At 52.5% G+C, this 21,463-nt stretch overlaps 8 protein-coding genes across 8 annotated transcripts; 5 read left to right on the forward strand and 3 right to left on the reverse strand.

The window, feature by feature from the left end:
- Positions 1 to 155: 155 nt before the first annotated feature.
- On the forward strand, positions 156 to 769 carry ACET3X_000515 (uncharacterized protein; the record flags this gene model as incomplete). The annotated part of the gene is made up of 3 exons (XM_069447819.1): positions 156 to 211; positions 368 to 660; positions 714 to 769. 3 exons carry the CDS (start codon positions 156 to 158, stop codon positions 767 to 769), a joined length of 405 nt encoding a protein of 134 aa, XP_069310757.1.
- A 1,682-nt stretch (positions 770 to 2,451) lies between these two features.
- On the reverse strand, positions 2,452 to 3,994 carry ACET3X_000516 (uncharacterized protein; the record flags this gene model as incomplete). Its single annotated transcript, XM_069447820.1, has 4 exons — positions 2,452 to 3,141; positions 3,190 to 3,614; positions 3,664 to 3,794; positions 3,846 to 3,994. The coding sequence occupies 4 exons, from the start codon at positions 3,992 to 3,994 to the stop codon at positions 2,452 to 2,454; spliced, it is 1,395 nt and encodes a 464-aa protein (XP_069310758.1).
- Positions 3,995 to 4,297: 303 nt separating this feature from the next.
- ACET3X_000517 (uncharacterized protein) lies at positions 4,298 to 4,854 on the forward strand (the record flags this gene model as incomplete). The annotated part of the gene is made up of 5 exons (XM_069447821.1): positions 4,298 to 4,320; positions 4,370 to 4,502; positions 4,593 to 4,671; positions 4,742 to 4,783; positions 4,832 to 4,854. The coding sequence occupies 5 exons, from the start codon at positions 4,298 to 4,300 to the stop codon at positions 4,852 to 4,854; spliced, it is 300 nt and encodes a 99-aa protein (XP_069310759.1).
- A 377-nt stretch (positions 4,855 to 5,231) lies between these two features.
- On the reverse strand, positions 5,232 to 7,310 carry ACET3X_000518 (uncharacterized protein; the record flags this gene model as incomplete). Its single annotated transcript, XM_069447823.1, has 2 exons — positions 5,232 to 6,608; positions 6,714 to 7,310. The coding sequence occupies 2 exons, from the start codon at positions 7,308 to 7,310 to the stop codon at positions 5,232 to 5,234; spliced, it is 1,974 nt and encodes a 657-aa protein (XP_069310760.1).
- A 198-nt stretch (positions 7,311 to 7,508) lies between these two features.
- On the forward strand, positions 7,509 to 8,848 carry ACET3X_000519 (uncharacterized protein; the record flags this gene model as incomplete). The annotated part of the gene is made up of 2 exons (XM_069447824.1): positions 7,509 to 8,355; positions 8,403 to 8,848. The coding sequence occupies 2 exons, from the start codon at positions 7,509 to 7,511 to the stop codon at positions 8,846 to 8,848; spliced, it is 1,293 nt and encodes a 430-aa protein (XP_069310761.1).
- Positions 8,849 to 9,578: 730 nt separating this feature from the next.
- On the forward strand, positions 9,579 to 14,382 carry ACET3X_000520 (uncharacterized protein; the record flags this gene model as incomplete). Its single annotated transcript, XM_069447825.1, has 2 exons — positions 9,579 to 13,058; positions 13,111 to 14,382. 2 exons carry the CDS (start codon positions 9,579 to 9,581, stop codon positions 14,380 to 14,382), a joined length of 4,752 nt encoding a protein of 1,583 aa, XP_069310762.1.
- Positions 14,383 to 15,317: 935 nt separating this feature from the next.
- Positions 15,318 to 16,566, forward strand: ACET3X_000521 (uncharacterized protein; the record flags this gene model as incomplete). The annotated part of the gene is made up of 2 exons (XM_069447826.1): positions 15,318 to 15,338; positions 15,388 to 16,566. The coding sequence occupies 2 exons, from the start codon at positions 15,318 to 15,320 to the stop codon at positions 16,564 to 16,566; spliced, it is 1,200 nt and encodes a 399-aa protein (XP_069310763.1).
- A 1,503-nt stretch (positions 16,567 to 18,069) lies between these two features.
- ACET3X_000522 (uncharacterized protein) lies at positions 18,070 to 21,250 on the reverse strand (the record flags this gene model as incomplete). The annotated part of the gene is made up of 4 exons (XM_069447827.1): positions 18,070 to 18,407; positions 18,456 to 18,577; positions 18,628 to 21,107; positions 21,164 to 21,250. 4 exons carry the CDS (start codon positions 21,248 to 21,250, stop codon positions 18,070 to 18,072), a joined length of 3,027 nt encoding a protein of 1,008 aa, XP_069310764.1.
- Positions 21,251 to 21,463: the final 213 nt, after the last annotated feature.

The raw sequence follows: 21,463 nt of genomic DNA on the forward strand, positions 1-21,463 counted from the left end.
GCCGTCCTTATAAGACGGCCCCGCCCCCCAACAGCAGCAAGCAATCCATCGTCTCGACACTCCACGCCCACAACCAGCTCAACCCGCTCATCCAACTCATCTCTCTCACCACTCCCACTTTCCCAAATAACCCACCCCAACAAAACTCCTTCAAAATGACTGGCGGCAAATCCGGAGGCAAGGCCAGCGGCTCCAAGTCCAGCGCTCAATCGTGAGTACTCCCATCGCCTGCATCGCGTCCGCAGCTTGAGTTTGCCTTGCGCATTCTTCAGCTTCAATTTGCATCTTTTTGACGCGTCTTTTACTTGATTGACGCGTCTTTTCGCATTGCATCTCCAATATTGCATCATCGCTAACTCGTCCTCAGCCGTTCATCCAAGGCCGGTCTCGCTTTCCCCGTCGGTCGTGTCCACCGTCTTCTCCGCAAGGGCAACTACGCCCAGCGTGTCGGTGCCGGTGCCCCCGTCTACCTCGCTGCCGTCCTTGAGTACCTCGCTGCTGAGATTCTCGAGTTGGCCGGTAACGCTGCCCGCGACAACAAGAAGACCCGTATCATCCCCCGTCATCTCCAGCTCGCCATCAGGAACGACGAGGAGCTGAACAAGCTTCTCGGACACGTCACCATCGCCCAGGGTGGTGTCCTCCCCAACATTCACCAGAGTACGTCGCATCATGGTTCAATCGCATCGCATCAGCTGCTAACATATTTCCAGACCTTCTGCCCAAGAAGACAGCCAAGCCTGGCAAGGGTCCTTCGCAGGAGCTCTAAACGCGTCCTGCATTTGAGTTTCTTCTTCACGGCGTGGTTACTTCATGGGTCTTTTTCATCTGCAATGATAATGGGAGTCGGTCTGGGTTTGGGTTCTCGGCTTTTTACGGGATTTATACCAGAGCTGTATATTAGCTGGTTGTATTGACGACCGCGAGCTCATGAGCTGAATCGAGCATATCACTTCATCATTTGTCTTTTACCGTGACTTTGCCTTGGTTAACATCTAGGTTTGCACTTTATCTGCGAGTCAACGCTTGCAAGCTACAGGGTTGGGGTTACACGGGGAAGCTATCGGCCTCGCCCCAGCCATTCCTGATACCGGTAGATTGAGGCGGCACGCGATATCGAGGCGGTCAACTGGCGCGACAACGTTGCATCGAGCGAGTCTCAGCGACTGCGCAGCTTGCGCAACGTAGTCTGTGTAGACATTTCGCGTGGAAATCGCGTAGTTGGAATCGCATTAATTTGGACCATTTGAGAGAGGATATGGCATTTTATCAAATGTGTATGGCATTCAGCAGCATACTCAAAATAAACGTCCCGAATTATACTACCCAGGCAGTTGCCGCTCCAGAAACGGCGCAACGGGTTACCCCAGGTCCTCCACATAAGCGCATTGCGTTGACTTACTCCGTGATGCACTATTGGCTCATAATTATTGGTTGTGTAGAAGACATGTTGTTTTAGTCTGAGCCATAGAGTGACATGTTAGTATGCTTGGATACTACTACCAACGTCAGCAAGTATGCGCATGCATCCAAATACACGGTGTGACTCCATATGTGCAGTCACCTCGTGGTATTAATCTAGTGTCTGATAATCTATTTCATGTATGCTAGTTTGCGAACAAGAAGCATTTGCGTTGGGCGTGTTGTTGCGTGTCTTCTTGCGGCTTTGTAGCCACCTGCGCTGCAACCTCGACGTGTGAAGAACCACCTTCTATTTGAGCTATATCTAATTTCTGTGAGGCAGTATGTATTAGCTTCGTGAATACTGGGTCTCGGTTATTTTCTATAGTCGTATATTTATTTCGTTGGCTGCTCTTGTTTGGCAAGATACTCTTGTTTCTCCACGTAAATTTCATATTTAGCACCGAACAACTACTCATTCAAAAATTCGGCACAACCCACCAACCTGTTCGATACACATAAAACTGAGCAAATCGATTAACATGTTGTGACATTATCCTTCCAAGGCATTTTCCGAATTAAATTCGATGGTGGTGAGGTTGTCCTCCTATGACGCCATCGGAGAGGCACGACCACCAGACGCGACTACGAACTATTGACACACGAGGCGTGTATATACGTGTAAACATACTTCCGTGTGCATGACACAGACATAATGAACCCACAAAGACATCTGGAACGAGATCTGTAACACTATTTGTGAACATTGACGCGTCAATTCCTGCCCGCCAGCGCAAAGACGCGACATTGACACCCATACACACTAACGCATACAACAGGAGAGGAAACGTTCAACATGCAATTAACCACCCCATCATATATAACCTGTTTTCCTCGCGACAAGTACACGTCATGGACCAATCAATGCATGTCAAATGTCTCATTGATCCATCCGACCACATGGCCGTCTACCCCGCTACGAGTTATCGCGCATTCGCCCGACAACCCACCCACCAGTATATGCAAAATACAAGACTACAGAACCGAAGCTTACAAGAGCATCTTCCTGGGGTCCTCAATGTACTCCTTGACCTTGACCAGGAAAGTGACAGCTTCCCTTCCGTCGAGCAGTCGGTGGTCGTATGTGAGCGCAAGGTACATCATCGGCCTGATCTCGACCTTTCCGTTGATAGCGACCGGCTTCTCCTTGATGGCGTGCAGACCAAGCACAGCGGTCTGGGGAAGGTTGATGATGGGAGTACCCATTAGACTGCCAAAGACACCGCCGTTGGAGATGGTAAAGGTACCACCAGCCATGTCTTCAATGGTGAGCTTGTTGTCGCGCGCCTTCTTGCCAAGATCAGCAATGGCCTTCTCAATGCCGACCATGTCCATGCTCTCAGCGTTCCTGACAACGGGGGTGACGAGTCCCTTCTCGGTGGCGACGGCAACGGAGATGTCGACGTAGTCGCGGTAGACAATGGTGTCACCGCCGTTGGGGCCCTCGATGGAAGCGTTGACAGCAGGTACGTCGCGTGCGGCGAGGATGCAGGCGCGCGAGAAGGCGGACATGAAACCAAGCTTGACGCCCTTGTTCTTGAGAATCTCGTCCTTGTAGAGCTTGCGGAACTCCATGATGGACGACATGTCGACCTCGTTGAACGTGGTCAGCGAGGCGGCAGTGTTTTGCGACTGCTTCAAGCGCTCAGCGATGCGGAGGCGCATGCGGTTCATCTTGACCTACAGCGCTGTTAGTACAAGTGTCTCCATGTGCACGAGGGTACATACGCGGCGCTCCTCACGGCTGCCAGGTGTGGCTGGCTTGGACTCCTCTGGCTTGGACTCCTTCTTGGGAGGTGCGGGCTTGGACTCCTGCTTGGGCGGCTGAGGCTTCTCTTCTTGCTTGGGAGGCTCAGGTTTTGACTCCTCCTTTGGCTGAGGCTGAGACTGCTCCTGCTGGCCTTCGGGTTGCGATGCAGTCTCCTGGTCCTTGGATGCGGGTTCCTTTGGCTGCTCGGTGGCCTCCTTCTTTCCGCCCTCTGGAGCAGCACCAGCCTCAAGCTTTACGATTTCCTGTCCAACGGTGACGGTGTCCTCCTCGTTGACGAGGAATTCCTTGATGGTACCAGCCTCGGGCGCGTTGACGGCAACGTCGATCTTGTCGGTCTCAATGGTAGCGATCTCTTCATCCTGCTCAACGTAGTCGCCGACCTCTGCATGTTGTGAGCTGGTGGGTTATTTATTTCAACAGGGGAGACGCACGTTTTGACCACTGCTTCAGGGTTCCCTCTGTGATCGACTCGGCCATCTCAGGCACCTTGACGATGGTGTCGGCATAGCTTCTTGTCTGCTCGAGGGACCATAGGCGTTGCGAAGACAGCTGAGCAGGCCGTCTGTAAACCGTCAGTGGTGGGCATGTTGATGTATAGGGATTTTAATAGTACCTTGAGGCTTGACCGAGGAGACCGGTCGAGTTTGCTTTGGAGACGGCGGAATAGCTGCGCGCGGCTGGAATGGCTCGTGGGCTTGCGCGCAAAGCTCGCACAGAGCGCATAGCCGCCGGTAGACGGCGTAGACACTGCTGGCCGGACATGATGGGTAGCCAAGCGAAGAAGGGGAAAAAAGAAAAATCCGAATGCGTGCGAGAGCGATGGACAGCTTCGAGCGAGCGAAGTCTTGCGTGCGAGTCCTCCTGAGGCAATTGTATGGTACTGAAGCAGGCACAGGGCACCAGTTCTGACGTCTCGGAAGCCACTCTCCGTCACAGGCACAAGTGCCAAGCCCGCGACCTCACGCGGCCCTCACCAAAGCCATCTGCGACAACAGCGAGGCATTGCGGCCACGAACCACGTTTCTCCCTTCCGCCACACGCAGCACTGGAAGGGCCATTGCCGTCATGAGCTCCAAGATACACGTCCTGTACGCCAAACCCTCGCCCTGCTACGCGCACAAACTGACGCTGCCGCAGACGCCTCTACAGGCGGTCCCTCAAGCTCGCCCTCGACTGGAGCGTCCACCGGTACCTCTGGCGCGGACAGGCCCTGTACATCCGCGAACTGTTCGAGGCCAAGCGAAATGTTACTGAGCCGCGACAGATGAGGGTGCGTCTCCCTGTTCCACCACGGCCATTACGTCGACAACCCGACACACATTACAGCTACACAGGGGACTCTGCTGATGAGTCGCATTAGGAACTGATCAAGGAGACGGAGAACCTGCTCGAGAAGTGGAAGCACCCGGACCCTTACCGCCCACCCACGGCTCCTGGAGGTTCGTTGCTCATGCCCGGATACATTTCCGCATCGGCCGCGGATATGACTGTAACTGACGGGTGTTATAGGGTCAAAGTACGAGCGCAACCTGCCTTGCCCAATCATCGATCGTGAGTTCATCATCCATCATCTTCACACCATCTGCTAACAACCCCAAGCTCCACCCAAGATGATTTTGTAATCGGGGGTATGAGAATGAGTCTGTGTCCACTTGTACATATTACAGCGATAGTGCGACCAAACAGTAAATCGCAACAAGAAAGCCAAAATATCCGTTTCTTCCTTCGACGAGACTACCGACTTGAATGACCTGGATGTTTCTGTCCCTGTTCCGTACTTTCTTCTGCTTCACGACCGTTGCTCACGTTTCCAAGTCCAGCTTCTTACCAGTGATTGCCAATGGCTGCCTGTTAGCCTCACCAACATCGCAAAAGCAAACACGTAGCTGTCGACGGTGCAGCAGCAGTTCAGTGCATGTAGTCTTAGATTTGAAAAGAATATTGTGATTTTCACATTAGTTTCTCCTCATGAAGTGCTGATGAAAGGCCCCCTAGCACTTCATCCGGTCTGAAACTTCCTCACTCGGCGTATAGTGCTTAAATATCCCATGTCATCTACGAGGCCCTCCTTTTCAACCCAAAGGGGCATGTCATCGATAGTCTTTGCTGTTTTGGTCGCCTCTCCCTGTGCATATGCGTCCTCCAGGAATACCCAATCCGGCACGTCACCGCATCCACCGACAAATATGGTCCTCTCGGGCGACAGGTTGTACAACAGAGGCTCGTGTGTGTTTGGCACCAGCACTTCTACTACCTTCTTTTCAGGGTTGAAGCCCCTAATCAACGCTGTGCAAACTAGTCTCGTCGTTCGGGGATCCAGCGGTTCTACCATGCCTGTGCGCTCAGACTCTGGAAGATATGGAATCCCAAATTTCCGTGTCCTGGGGAGCGAGCCATGTGACGAAGGAACAGCAGACGACGTGGATTGGATGATTTGAACAATGGATCCATTCAGTGCATGCAACAACGAGGATGGCTCGACTGGCTCGGAGTACATTGCGAAAGCAACCACATCCTGTTCTCGCTCGGCGGTTTCTTTGTAGCAAAACTCCCAGGGTACCAGCTGTGAAAGAGGATCTGGCGTCCAACTGAGAACTTGGGGCTGACCCGGGCTCGTACTGCTTGATTTGAGATGGAAGTAGGATTGCATTTGCATAGCGCTTAATTCATTCTCCGACCTTATAGGGACTGACTGAGGCTGTTGCGCAGTGACCTCATAGACTGTGCCGTGGTATTGCGACGCAGATGTCTGGAGCAAGTGCAGCCGTGCCGCAGTTTCAGTGTCGATGGCTCGTGTATCGCTGAGGTGTATGACATGATGCGGTTTGATCCTCGCCAACAGTTTGTTTAGCAAGTCAAAATGTGACGAGTAGAGAAAGCTGGGTGTGTCGATAACTAATGGTAGAGACGGATCTCGAGAGGACAGATTCCTGTATGCCAGGAAGAGATCCTCAACACAGGAGTGGTAATAGTCGGCATAATTGGCAAAATTCGTAGGAACTGGATGTGCACGGATGACCTCATTCCTGGTCGCTTCTCTCTGGTCTGGTATAACAGAGGGATGTGTGAAACTTGGGCCCAGATTCAAGTCTCTCACCACGACGAGAGAGACTTGACCTCCAGGGACGTATTCTTGCTTCTGAGGATCAAGGTCCATCCAACATACAGCTGGCACAGATGCAGCGGTTTTGCCTAGTCCTGTAAGGGAGCGATTCACGAGCCGCCTAGCAAAAGTCGATTTCCCCGAGCTAGGTAACCCAGTCACAGCGGTGATGGAAGGATTGCTAGCACAGTCCTCAATCGCGCGCAGCCAGTCTTCGGGTGTCATTTCAGGACGTAATGGTCGGGAAAGCGCATCTGCATCTGAGTTGGTCACCTAGCAGAAGAGTCAGTTTTTCCATATAATTTCAACTAGTCGTTCTGTTCTATGCGAATTTGATAATGGCCAAGTCGAGCTGTAAATGTAAAGAGGTGCACTCACAACACGGAACGATCGATCATTGCGATCGTTCCAGATTCCGTCAAACACTGGACTGATGTGCGCCAGGGATGCGGGTGTCTTGCAGGTCTTGAACCTTATGTGATTTGTACCATCTAGTCCACGGATTTTGGACATAGGGTGCGTGGCTGGTACGCACACTCGATGAACTTGGTTTTTTTGGCCATCACGATTGACTGTTCCAATATTGGCACCATTGATGTTGACGGCGCCTTTCAGAACCAACAAGTCAAAACAGCCGATCAACGTGATAGTTGCATGCTTGTTCAGATTGATGGTGAGTTCAGTGTCGGTGTCTGAGAGGATGTTTTGTGGCTCGTTGCGCCAGTTGCAAAGTTTGAGATTGCGCTGGACAGGCACGTGTTGTTCCTCTTCCTCTTCCTCTTCCTGTTCTGATTTTCCATCTTGGAGTAATGGACTTGCGGGTACAGGAATCTGCTCAAGCGTGACTTTGGGTGTATTTACGACTTTAGCTGCGGCTTCCGTTCGCAGTCGAGCTGCCGCAATCGCAGTGAGTGGCTTTCCGCCGACAAATCCGGCTGCATTCGCATCCTCTCCTCTCTTTCGTTTCCCCGACATGCTGATTTTCGATGTTAATGCTGGTGTTCTGCATCTGTTCATCATCTCAACGACCAGGCCAATGATTTTTGGCGCGCTAGCATCTGATTAGGACTAGCGGCGATGCGGCTCTTCTCCGCCCGAGCGCGACAGACCGCGGCGCAAAAAAGTTACGAACTTGGACTTTCTCGTCGCAAAGAGCATGGCTTCACACACACCATGAAGGACACACACAAAACCAAGGTGCCGCTGCCAGGCTCCAAGCAGAAGCCGAAACCTCAGAACGCCACATCGAAAGCGCCATTAAGCCAAGAATTTGTCGACAGCGACAGTGATTCTCCCAGTGAGAGCACCGCGCAGTCCAAGAAGGTCGAGAAGCCGAAAGCAACTATCGGTATCCACGTGAACGGCGTTCCGAAAGCCAAGTCCAAGCCTAGCAAGAAAGACGTGCCCGCCTCCAAATCCACGTCCAAGTCAAAGGTTTCGCCCAAGAAACCAGCATCCAAGCATGTCGCAACCAAAGAGGACGTCGCAGACTTGTCGAGCTCAGAAATAAGCGACGACGACGCGCCGACCAGGGACATCCAGACGAAGCTTCCGGGCAACAAGAAGAGCAAAGATGTATCCAGCGACAGCGACAGCGACAGCACAAGCAGCTCAGACACCTCCAGTGACGACTCAGACATAGATGACGCGCCGCAACCAACACCCACACCAGCTCAAACACAGCCGCCACCCCCAGCACAACCACAATCACATGCAGTTGATTTTCGACCGACACAGGCCTACGTGCCCCCGAAAGGATTTAATCCAGTCGCGTTGAACGACAAGACCATTTCCAAGTCGACAGGCTTATTCGATAATCTAGAAGGAAAGCAGATATGGCACATTACCGCTCCAGCAGGCGTCTCCTTGAAGGATCTGAGCGAGCTTGCCATGGACAAGGCTATGAAGGGCGATACTGTATTGAGTTACAAAGGCACTGACTATGGATTGTCTCAGACTGAAAAGAGCGAAGATGGCACTCGGGAGGTTTTGTTGCCTCGCAAAAACGGCATGGAGCCTGGTTTGTTCACCAAATGCTGCTTATGTTGGTTGTACTGACCCGGCTAGTCTCTACGCGGATATCACATACATTACGCTTACGATCGGTCGTGCGACTTCCTCACCTCAGCACAAAACAAGCAGACCAGAATACGGGTTCAGAAGCGGCCGCCTCGATAACACGATCGACTATCCGTGCACCACGACCACAGGTCACAGGACTGAAGATGCGTTTCCTTCCCACTGGCTTTCATGGCAATGACGCCGGGATTATCGGTGATTCAGATAGCGAGACGGAAGCGCCACGGCAGACTGCGGGACTTGGGATGCCGAATGGACTCAATCTACCCTCCAAGAAGCCAAAGAGGAAACACGCTGACGTTAATGGTGTTGATACGCCTGAAGTGCCATCAAAGAAGACCAAGAAGCACCGGGATCCAGAGGAGACCAAGAGGAAGGAGGAAAAGAAAGCGAAGAAGGATAAGAAGCGGGCGAAGGAAGCGGCAATGGCTTGAGAAACGCTTCACGACTACTTGAACCAGCATGGCATCCATGCACACAAAATCTTCATACCAGAGAGCGCGTGCAGTCAGAGACAACATCTGTGCTGCTCCGCTGGGCCGGTACATACACTCTACATCACATACGTATACATGTATCGGAACACCCTCAGCAACAACGCTGGCACGTCGAAAGGCCATGAGCGTCTAGCGAGAGTCAAAATGAGCATTGATCTGTGGAAGGGTAGTACTTGGTAGGGCCAGTCTGTAGCATCAGGCTATGCCACAATAAAGATGTACACTTGTTACTTTTTCCTCATTATTTCAAGGTTCGCAGTCTGGACTATGTGGATGGTCTGTGTGTTTATGATGAACTGCGCACGCTGAAGCATTCAATAATCAACACAGACATGGCAGACAAATCAGGCACCCGCGCGGTCCAAACACAAAGGCATCTAATATCACATCAAACCCACATCTGGGTACGGCATGCCCACATGGTCCGGCAGCCAATCCGGTCGGTCTAGGAACGGACCGGCAGAAAGGTAGGGCGACCTGACGAATTCATACTAGCGCAAACAACGCGCGCTCTGTTGTCACTCACAGGCGAGTGCAGGGAATCACCGCCCTTGTCGTCAACTTTCACTTCACCGCAGCCTCGGCAGGTGCACTATGCTGGTGAGCAGGCCTCGCAAATACTCGATACCACGCGACTTCCCCACCCAGCGCGCGCGCACCGGCCCCCATGGCGACAGACAACGCTCCTGCTTCGAGTGCTGAGGCCTCGCAAACAGACGAACTCGACTCCACACCCTCCACCCCCACGCTGGCACCCACACACCAAAACTCCATGGCGCACGACATCTCAGAGGCCGACGATGTCACGGCCTTTGACCAGCCCGACGCTGATCTGCCGCCCTTGCCAATCGACGAGGAGGAGGAGGATAGCATCATACATCATGTTATCGAGGAGGAAGACGCGCATAATGACGAGAGCGTCTTCGAGGATCGCGAAATGAAGCGCCAATTGATGGACATTGAATCGAGCTTTATCCCAGAGGCACCTATCCACGTCGAAGCACCTCAAGGACCGTCCGGCGTAGACGATACCTACCTATTCGGGGGCTCACCAGGAAATTCCCAACAATCAGCTCGACCTCTCGACAACGACGCGAGCATGCAGCGAGTAATGAACAACCTGGAAGAATTGACAAAGCCAAAGAAGAAACCCAAAAAGCTTCAAGTACGCAGTGGGAACACACCGACCAAGTCGCATTCCAGGAATACTCTTCATAGCAACTCTTCATCCTTTTCCGAGACTCCCACGCCCGCGGACGCTTACAAGACACCTGCTGTAAGACGCTTGGACTTTGGGGCTGATGACTCGATGGATACGAGCACCGCAACATCGGAAGCTGGGCCTTCCTCACCCGCTGCGCAAGCCGCGCGACGGAGCCGATCGCGGGTTTCAGCCAGTCAGACTACGGAACAATCAGAGGGGGAGGAGGATGACGAGGCCGAGGAGGACGACTCGCGTCAAGAGGAACAGGCTGTTCCAGGCGCCCAGCAGAAAGAAGTGGACGTGCGACGGCCGACATCCAGTGCCTCGACAGTAAAAGCTCCCGACTTCTCTCTAGTTGAAGAAGGCTCGTCTCTTACAAACGAGAACGAATCTAGCATAGATAGCATAGCTATGCCACCACCACCAGTTCCTGCGACCGCGCAGAAGATCAGCAAGCGACCGAGCTACCTACAGCATCGCCACTCTAGTCAACGGTCATCCGTATCTTCATTCACTAACCGTTCCGATGCGTCTGGAGACGGCGCAAGCACAGCGAGTCTCGGCGCAGACTATGCCTTGCAAACTGGTGGCGCAATCCCTCGCTCGAGTGGACCACGAGGGATGAGCCTGGGACTATCACGATTGCCGAGCTTAGGTAGTATCGCTTCGTCAATGTCAGGATACAGCGATACCAACCCCTGGGAGAAGGGCCGGAGTATCAGTGCCAACTCTCTGTCTGCTTTCCTCCAGCCAGATAACAGTCTAGGTCGTCTAGATGAGGAAGCTCCTAACAGCGCAACTCCACCCGAGACACCTCGCGCCCCTAGCGTGCAGCCTGCTGCTCCTACAGACACGGTTATCGCCAGGCATGTTCAAGACATACAAGTACCAGACTCTATTGCGCGCGATTTCCGAGCTAAGCACTCGCGGTCGCCAGACAAACGGCACATGGCTACCCCATTCACTCGGAGCAAACACAACCTTACCCTAAAGGAACAGAATAGCAAAATTGACAAGCTCAGCAAAGAGAACTTTGATCTCAAACTCAAGATTCATTTCCTCGACCAAGCACTTCAGAACCGATCTGATGAGGGAGTCAAGGAGATGATCTCAAAGAACGTCCAACTGCAAACTGACCTTGCGACTGAGAAAAAGGAAAGCCAGTCAATGCGTAAGAAGATTCGTGATCTGGAGCGAAGACTCAAAGCTCAGGAGGAAGGTAATGCTAGTTCCAGGGACCTCGGCAGCGGCTCAGAGGATGGAAGAAGTGTTCAGTCGTCTAGACAAGCGGAGCTGGAGGAGGAGATCGAGTTTCTACGAGAGCGACTGGAATCTACAGAGATCACTGTGGACCAGTGGCAGCAGGAGGCACTCCAGAAAGAAGCGGACAATCGACGCATGGCTGATTACATCAAGACAATGCGAGAGAAGGGGTCTGGTGAAGACTCTGCTGGTTTTGACGAGGCTATCAATATGTGGAAAGAAGATTTCGAGGAGGAACGCGCGAGGCGTGAGCAGGTCGAGACTCGTTGTCAGCAAGCAGAGACCGAAAGCGAAAGGCTTCGAGAAGAGCTTGAACGCTTGAAGGAGCAGAATCAACAAATGCAACAGATGCAACACTCGACGACGAATCATCACTTCAACAGAACCTTGAACAACTCACGGCGCGTTCAGCAATCTTTTGCTGCCCGTTCCAATTCCGGCTCGGATGGTAATGAGAACACTGCGCCAATCTCGCTTGGCGGCACAAGCAGCACCTTGGTGGAACACCTACAGAGCGACAACGAGAAGTTGCAACGGGACCTCCACGCACAAGCCTCTATGCTCACATCAAGGAATCGAGAGAATCTCCGTCTGAGGGAAGAGAACGAAGGCCTGAAACTCACAATTCGAAGAGGAGATGCAGGATCGACGGCCGGCGATAGTATTCTGGAGCGCTCCATCTCCCGCAACCACATGAGGTCTGTTTCGAGAGCAAGCGGCGGGACGCGTTTGACCCAGCAAAGCGATCCTGATCGAGAGGACTTTGAAAGCAAAAATGCTGCTCTGCGAGACGAGCTATCTCAGCTCAAGCTCTCCTACAAAGAGCTTGACGACCAGCTCAATGGCCATCTTGATATGCTTGAAACTACTGAAAATAAGGTCAAGGAGCTCGAGAGGGAGATCGAAGCACAGACCGAAGATCTCCAAGCACTAGCAGGCGAGCGCGACGAAGCACTGGAGCTGCTACAAGACAAAGAGCAGGAATGTGAGGAGCTCAGACAGGAAGCGCTGGATACGGTTCAAAGGCTAGAGATTGATCTTGAACAGAAGCAAGCGGAACGTGACCGTCTTTACAACGATCTCGAAAATATCACTGAAGACTTCCACGCCCTACAACAAGAAATGAAGAACGTTAGCGAGAGCCTCTTACAGCTCGAGGACGATCGAGACGCAAGCCTACGCAAGATCCAGAACCTTGAAGCTGAGCTCGGAGACGCCAACGAGGAGTTGAACAGGCAAGACAAGCTTCTTAGTGAAGAAAGGTCGAAGAACGAGCGATTGGATGTCCAGCTTGAGTCTTGCCAGGGTGAGATTGACTTCCTGAGAGAAGAACAAGAAGGCGACAAGATCAAGATTGGCGAGCTAGAGTCAGCCCTGAACCACACTCAAGCCACGTTGCAAGAGGCCAGAGAACATTCTCGAGATCTCGAGGAGCGCATGGCTGAAGAAAGGCAACAACGCGATGCTTTGGAGACGCAAGAGAAGCAAGAGGTGGAGAAGATCATCAATGACCTGAACGGTCAATTGACGAAGCTCAAGGAGGACAGCAGGAAGCTACGAAAGAATCTGTCAAGCAAAGAAGTTGAAGCATCCACCTGGAAGCAACGCCATGATGAACTGGAGCAGACTCTTCGTGAGTCCCTAGGAAACCTGAACGGGACAAGGTCAAGCCTCTTCAAGGTAAGCAAAGCTATTTCTAGCAGTTGGAGATGCACTAACAATCATTTTTCAGGACATTGCAAAGCTTCAACGAGATCTTCAAGCGACTATGCAAGAGCTAGAAGTTGTCAAAGCCGATCTCGCAGAGAAGGACCGTCTGTTGCGTGCCCGCGACACCCTCCTGGAGAGCGCCGGTCTGGAAAGCCGCCGTCTCTCAGAGATGCTCGAACGCGAACGCCAAGCCCGTCGACAAGATCAAGCCGCGTTCGAGAACGCCAAACGTGGTCACCAGTCTACTGCCAGGGCAATCCAGCAACACGAATCGAGAGTTCAGGAACTTGAAACTCTTCGTAGCCAGGATCGCCAGAAACTTCACACTCTGGAGAAACAATATAAGGAGCAACTGCTCGAGCGAAACAATCTGCTCTATGCCCTGTGGAACCGACTATCCACCCTTTGTGGTGCAGAATGGTCCCGCAACAATGCTCTCATCAATGGAGAACTTACTTCGATGGAACTCATTTCCAGGAACGTTCAAGGCTTCCATAAGAACATCATCCTTGCGGTTCGGACTGTGGAGAGTGTCATCGGTGCTTTTAAGCAAAGAATTCGCAACATAGAGAACAATCTCATTCGCGACTACCAAACTCTTGAGCATAGCCTGGACGCTCGTTCCAAGCGACTTGATCAGCTTGAGAAGCTTGTCATGGCCCAACGACAGTCGATTGGAAGACCTAGCACTGTTCGCGGAGGTATTGTTGATCTCAACACCGCAGAACTAAACAAACTGCGTACTGAGAACAAGACTTTACGATCGGAAGTTCAAACCCTCCGTGCCATCACGACCACGACGCAATCCGGTAATGACGTTATCGTTAGCCGATCGCCATCACGTGCTGCGTCGCCTGTGTCTTCCAAGCGTGCCAGTATGGCACAAACACTGCTGCGTGCTCACTCGGCTTCTGTGGTCGAGAATTATTCTACTTCATCGACACCTGCGCCAGGCCACCCGTATCCTGCCGCTGGTCCGCTTCAACCTAGTGAGCAGAAGTGGATACATCGACTCAAGGAACTTGAACGGCGGTTGAAGGCTGAGCGTGAAGCGCGACTTCTTGACCGAAGCGGTGCCCGAAAGAGGCTAGAGCAAAAAGTAGAAGAGAATGCAGATCTGAGGGCTGCGCTCGAAAAAGAGCGGGATCGAAGGGACGAAGATGGTCCTGAAAACATCCAAAGAAGTGCATCTGCAGGCGGCAGTCGCATTGGCGGCAGTGGACGTGCCAGTGTGGTTGGCAGCGTGAGACACACTAATGGCAGTGGCAAGGAAAGGGCCGAGGAGATGTATTAGTACGTTTCCTATGTTGATTGTTTCTGTTCTTGTATCAACCATTTTCTTTCCTGGTAGACGTTTTAGAGATTTGCGTTTGTCTCTTTGTCTATCTTTTCTTACGAAATAATGTGTAACGAGGTTGCTTGGTTGGCGCACGTAGGCACTATGGGTGTATTTCTGGTGGATCAGCATTGCATACCAACTATTAGAGGAGTGGGCGTACAGCATGCTTTTAATCAACAGTGTTTCCTTACAATTCTTGGTTGATGGCTAATGTTTCCAAGCACTCAGTGTACACATTGAGATCTTCGACTTTACTGACTTCATCCAGACAATAGTCTCAGCAGTTGTCGAGCACCACTGAGATACGCTAACGTAGCGCCAGATTGCCTTCACCTGGCTACAAGTCGTTTCTCACTCAAAGAGGTCTTTTATGACTCTCTAGCTAAGTGCTTCCAATCTCTTCTGGTATCACGAAGCATCGCTACGGCATGTGACACACCACGGCAAACACCGTACTTGCCATCCACGGCTCACTCACTGGTCCGCGCGCTCGAACCACAATGTAAGGCAGCACCCTCATTCGCTTGCGTTGGCAACACCCCAGCTGCTACTAGTATGTCCTTAAATATTTGAGCTGTTCTCTCACCACCACCGTTGTTGCATACGATACATAGGATATTGAGATACACTTTTGCAAGATTAAAATCATGGCTTCTACCAATGTTACTTACAGTAATTACCAGACCGCTCGTCAGCGCTTATCTGCAGGCCGTACCAGTCGTCGATCCCAAGCTTCACCTTACCCGTTCACCATACTTACAACACCACCACGGCCAGCGACACCACGACCAGCGCCGCCAATTCTATCGCATGACCCGCCCATTGGTGAACTTTTTGCTGCTTTGCTATTCGATCGTCAGAGGGCCCACCAAAGCAGATCAAAGCCTGCCATGGTGTCGAGGAAACCTAAAGTGAGTAGCAGGGCTGTCCTGTGAAGCATACACTAAGAATGCTGGATAGACCACAACAAACATCCCAAAGAAGCGCGTTGTACCCGCACGTCCAGCATCTCAATCAGCAGCCAAGCGCCAAAAGACTGGAGCGAACAGCAAACCGAAGCTCGATCATAAGGGAGACATGGGCAACCGCCTGACAACAACTGCTACAACAAAGCCTGACAAAGACACTGAGATTATCGTGATATCAGATAGCGAAGATGACGAATTCCATCCTACGCGAAAGGACAATTTGAGTTCTAGCGACAAAGTGGAGACAAGAATTGATGCGCCGAAGATAAACATCCATGAGGACGACGATGTGAAGCCTAATATTTCCTCCCTCACACCAAACCCGGAACCTGACCAGCACGCAATAAAACGAACCCCTCTTGTTGCTCTTGAACAAGCCGAAAAGCCAGAAGAACATGAGCAAGAAAAGGAGCAGCTCCGCAAAGAGCTTGATGAAATGAAGAGACTTTATGAGAAAGAAAAAGGTGACAATGACTTGATGCAAGTTCGGTCTAGCAGCGTTGCAAGACAGGCGACAGAAAGACTCCAAGAAGAACTTGAAACAGCAAGGAGCAATCTAAGGGCTGTCATAAAGGAGAAAGATCAGCAGCGTATCGAAGCTGACAGCGACAAAGCAAAGAATGATCAATTAGCAACAGAGTTGCAGGAAGAGAGACGTTTGACAGAGGAAGAGAGAAAAGAGCACGAACGTGCAATCGATGATATCATAAAGGCCAAGGGACCAACCTCGGACGCCGCGAACGACTCCCTGGTTGCTGAAAACAGGCGACTTCAAGCGGAAAATGATGCCCTTCGAGCCGCAGCCGCAGCCACAGCCACACGACCATCACCTACACCACACTCCCCGTTCCTAACTGCTCCGCCCTCCATATTGACACCCCCATCATCCCAGCTACCACAATCGTCTCGAAATCCCTCCATATTCGCCTCGCAAGCAATGTCTCCCGCCCGTTCATCCCCAACGCCGTGCGCGCCAGGTACTGCTACCCAAGAACGCAAGGAAGAGAATGTTCGAAAAGTCTACCTTAGGGTCAAGAACCAGTTTGATACTCTTCAATTCGCCGCTGGCAATCTGATAAAAAGCACAAGAGGAATGGAATTGGACAATTTTGGGCAATTTGGAAAGCATCTGCGGCAGTTGAGAAAGGTCTTGGAGGACGATGCGAAGTGAGACGAGCGGGATGACAGCGGTATGAGAGAACAAATAGGGCGAAAGCGTGAGCGCTCTGATAGCGGATGGTATCTTTATCTAGGGTGTTTTGATCATTGAGGTTATGCTCCGCAGCGTCAAGCACGTTTCTTTTCTGGGATGGGAAAAGTCAACTGCTTGGATGCGTGTAAGATTGGTGGCTTACGTATACGTCTTCTCATCACACGCCCTCTGACTGCACAGCGGAGAGATAGCGTGGTCGATCTAGGAGCTCGAACGAATGAATCTGTATTCCTATATTGAGTAATGCCAACGCCTTACTGCAGAAGATGTGTAATGTGAGTTCAGAAGCCATAGTAGACAGTGACGTTAACGTTGTCGACAATGCACCGCCATCCTGGATACTGTTCAACAAGTTAGCTGTAACGTCAAAACGATATTCGCAGTCTTGACCATACCTTGGCCCTCGCCCACACCAACACCCGATCTCCCTGTCTCAACGCATCCAAGAAGCCTTCTCCACTACCCGCGCCTTCGTTCCCCTCATTCACTTCACTCAAACCATACTCGTCCCAAGCAACATGGTACGCCTCTCCCAAAGACATGACGCGATTACCCTGCAAATACCACGCATAATCCCCCTCCCCATCCTGCGGTCCCTGCATCACACTCTCAGGCCTTTTAACAAGCGACCAGCCACGATCAACCATATTATTATGGTAATCTAGTGGACTGCCGAGCCAAGTATCGACCAACCGCGGAGTAGGAAGCCGGCCATTAGTGTTGGTAGTATCTCGCAGGATCGATACTTCCAGCCATGAAGACGTCGAGAAAGTGCCTTGTGTATCTTCGCTCGTCCATCCCTGGTCTCTACTCGTCACTTCAAACGTAATGCGCTTGATCTTTGCTGTTTCGCCACCAAGACGGATGCTTTCCACGACAGGGGCAGAATAGACATCGGCTTCTAGACACAATGCTGCTGCGGATGAGCCGTTGGCGCTAGCGCTGGCGTTGGCATGGACTTTGCGTCTGCTCTGAGAGAACTCAGCGACAGGCCAGTATTGCGAGTGCTCTAGGATGCTGAGCACTAGTTCAGTGGGTAGCTTTAGTGTCTTGAGGAGGGCGCGCGCGCGACAGACGTCGGCGTAGGTTGGTGTGAAAGGACCAGCTGGCTCAGCTGGCTCAGGTGTGCCCAACAGCCAGTCCACTCTCGGGAGCAGTTGTCGGATGTTGCTTAAAAGACTCATGGTTTGGAAGAAGTCACAGTTGTTGTTATCAGTGTGGTCATGAGAAGGTGATGATACGTCCAGAAGTGTGCAGCTGCGCGCGGTTGGAGGAGTCGCGTTGCGCTAGCAGGGGTCGCCGATGAAGGCAAGAGGTGGCGAGAGTGTATCAGTTTAGGCTGCATACGAATAAGCTTGTTCCAATCAAGGTCACAAAATCCTGTCTTGAGCATGTAGGCACACTTCTACATTGCCATTTTGACAAGGGGAGGTTCAAGCATGGAAAACATAATGTTCTACCTCAAAATCCAAACTTGCTCTTCACAGCGCCCATGACGAGCCCCCTCTTCTGCTTACCAACAAACTTGTTGACGTCGTTTGCCCAACCGGCACTGTTCTGCGAAAGATTATCCATGCTGTCTCCAACAATGTTAAGTTTCTCCGTGCGCTCATTGAGCTGACGACTCGCCCAGGCACCCCAGCCCTCTTGAGTTGGGGTCGCCGGTTGAGTGGGGTAGGACTGGTACCCTGCGGCAGAAGAACTGGCAGCAGACGGGTTGGCGCGACGGCGTTCTTGCTCAGCCTCTGCCCGTTGTTGGGCCATTTGACGACTTGACAAGGGGCGATCGGGACCCCCGACTAGGGCGTGTTAGTCGATAGGTGAAAGTGATTGGCGAGATGACTTACTGAGTAGATCCATATCGGCCGGTGTGACGTACTGCGTGCCGGAGATCCATTGGATGTTGCTGATAGTCGGTCGTGGCGGAATCAAGAGCTCTGGGTTGAGCAGAACATCCTTGGCGCGTTCACTAGAAAATATCAGCACAAGTATCGTTAGTTAGCAGAAGCCTTGACTCACTACTGAAGTCCTGTTCCGAACACGTTGAGTAGAGCCAGCTCTGCGGGCCCTTTCCAACCGAAGATGTCACCCGTACTTGTGATGACTGCTTCGGAGAAGCGCCGGACGTCTAGCAGTTCACTGAGATTGACAGACACAATCTCCTTCAATGCAGGCAGTGAGAAAGCTCTCGCACACCCATCGCCATACAGACCAAGCAATGCATATCCTTTATCCTCGTATCTGACCACAGTCGCCGCATCGCACAGGAACTGATCGAAGGTCTTGTGCGCTCCCTTGCTGGTGGCAGGGCGGAATAACCTCGCTCCCGACGCTGTTGTGGTTAGGAGCACACCGCCAATCTTGGAACCATTTCGAAGTCCAGCAACGGCAGACTGCGAAGCATAAGCTGGTCGACCAGTTTCAGCGTGCATGGGACAGATGCTGATGACTTTGTCGTCTAATGAGCACACGCCCACAGGTTTCACTGAGTATCTGCCGCTTGGTTCTGGCAGTAGCTTGAAGGTTGCAAGGTGACCGAGGTTGGTGCCGACATGAAGCAAGATGCTGGAGTAGTCTTCGTCTTCGAGCGTCATGACACTGAACTCGATACAGGTTGGCCACTCTGCTTTAGGAGTCGCCTGAGTCGAACTCCGTCGGAAGCTGCCGCGCTTGTCTGGTCTGATGAATTCTTGTATCGACGCTCTGTAGATGACTGCCGGCCCTCGCAGATCGATCACGGCCAAACTGCCCCCTTCGAAGCCCGCAGCAACGAAGCCTACGTCAGAGTGTTTCAGGGCGGTGACTGGTCCATTGCCCTCGTCAAGCAATGTAAACGGCAAAAGTCCTTCTTTAAGCGCCGCTTCACTTCTTTCTGAGATGTCTGTGAGTGCTTGAGCTTTGTTTTCACCTGGTGGATACTCCTGCCCAGCATGACCGTTTACACCCCATCGGAATATGACTACTTCACCACTCTTCAATCCTACAGACAGTTCAGAGGCCGCACCTGCAAATGAGGTCTGTGTGACGTGGACATTCTCTGGTCGGCCGACGGCTCGAGCGACGTCTACCTGTAGCAAGGCAGCGTTCTCGATCTCATCGGCATGACCTGCATCCCATAATCTAATAGTGCCATCTGCATGAGCTGTCTGGACGATGTTGCGGTTCTCGAATCGCTTGAGGGGATGTATAGCTTCGGCACCACCGATAAGGAACTGTGGACCGTGTTGCCGCTTCTCGGTCATGCCGAGCCATCGCGTACGCTCTACTGGTGCCATATTCGCATAGTTGATGTACGGGTGTACAAGTGTCATGGAGAGGTGCAACTGGTTAGTGGGTGTGATGGGCATTCCGCTGGGGAACGACAGAGTGATCAACTCTCCAGAAGCAAGTAGAGCGATAATCGCAATTGGATCGTGGCAGCCAGCATAGTGAGGGGAAGTACGTGGAATGAGGAACAGATCCACCACCTCGGTTCCGGGCGGGCATGGGAGTATTCTTTGCCGCTTAGGGCTCTCGAAGTGGTTGGATAGTACTTGCCAGGACGCGGTAGCATAGACAGGTGTCCGGCCCAACTCGAACAAAGTCAGACTCTTGGCGGAGATGTTGGATGGCTGTCCACCCGCGACAAGTATAGCGGTATCATCTGGATCCTGATTTGCACACCAGGCGATCTTAAAGATGGGTGACTTGAGCGCAAACGAACCGTCGATAGCACCTGGGCTAAAGCTCCCTTGGCCTGGCTTGTCCACGTTTGTATCCGTCAATGTCCTTGCCTGCACAATGCGGCCATCCTTGGAGTCCCATATGACGATACTGCCATCTTCGTGTCCGGTCAGAACAAAGGTGCCAGTGGGGTGCCAGACAGCCTGTGTCAACGGAGGCTCGCGCTCCATGTGGACGGAGGCGGGATCGGAGTCGCCTCCGGGAGCTCCTTTGGGAAGCAGGTAGTGGAAGTAGTGCAAGGCCTTGTTCTGCTTGAACGAGTAGATGACGGCGCCCGAGTTGTATCCAATCAGGAGGGAGCCAATGTCTCGCGGGTGGAGCGATAGCGTGACGACAGAGACGAGGCGTGCGCGGGGAAACTTCTCTCGCCACAAGTTGGGTATCTTGAAGGGGGTCAGAGCCTCTCTGGCCAGGTCGTAGGCGTAGACATCGCCCTGCTGGGTGCCCAGAAGCGCATAGTCGAGGGTTGGGTCGCAGTGGAGGGCCGTGATTTTGGCGGGCGGAGAATGGGCATTGAGCAGCTTCTTGGTCTCGAGCGAAAAGACGGACAAGTCATTCTTCGAGTCTACGCACAAGAGCTTTTCGGCGCAGAACTGCAGGATCTTGACCGAGGCGCTGCGCGTGGGCAGCGGCAGGACAAGCTCGACTCGCTTCTGGCCAAAGACGTAGATCTGGCCAGGGCCGAACTTGCTCTCGCTGGTGCCGACGGCTATGAGGGACTGGACGGGGTCGTATGCGACCTGCGTCACTTTGGAGTTGATGCCATAGTTGCGGATCTTCACATGCTGTTAGCTGCGGGAAGGGCGGGGTGGGGGAGGCAGCGAGCGCGTACATGGTCGAGCACAAACAGATCAGGGCTCAGGCCTTGGGACAGGTCGTTGCTGACACCTGCCTGCTTTCCGCGCAAGAGGTGAGCCATGGCCGGGAGTGGATTTCATTGATACCGTTGCACCCAAGGCCGGCGTTGAGGATTGCGATCTGCGACTTGACTGACGCCCAGCTGCTTTGCCGGCAAGAACGCGTTGCGCGACGTCATTTCGGCAACTCTAAGCGGAATGCAGGGTCCACGCCGCGCCACGCCACGTCACAGCCACAGCTAGCAGGCAGGTCATGCTTCACGTTTGATGGATGC

The sequence above is a fragment of the Alternaria dauci genome, chromosome 1 (genome assembly GCF_042100115.1).
Source record: "Alternaria dauci strain A2016 chromosome 1, whole genome shotgun sequence".
Classification (NCBI taxonomy): domain Eukaryota; kingdom Fungi; phylum Ascomycota; class Dothideomycetes; order Pleosporales; family Pleosporaceae; genus Alternaria; species Alternaria dauci.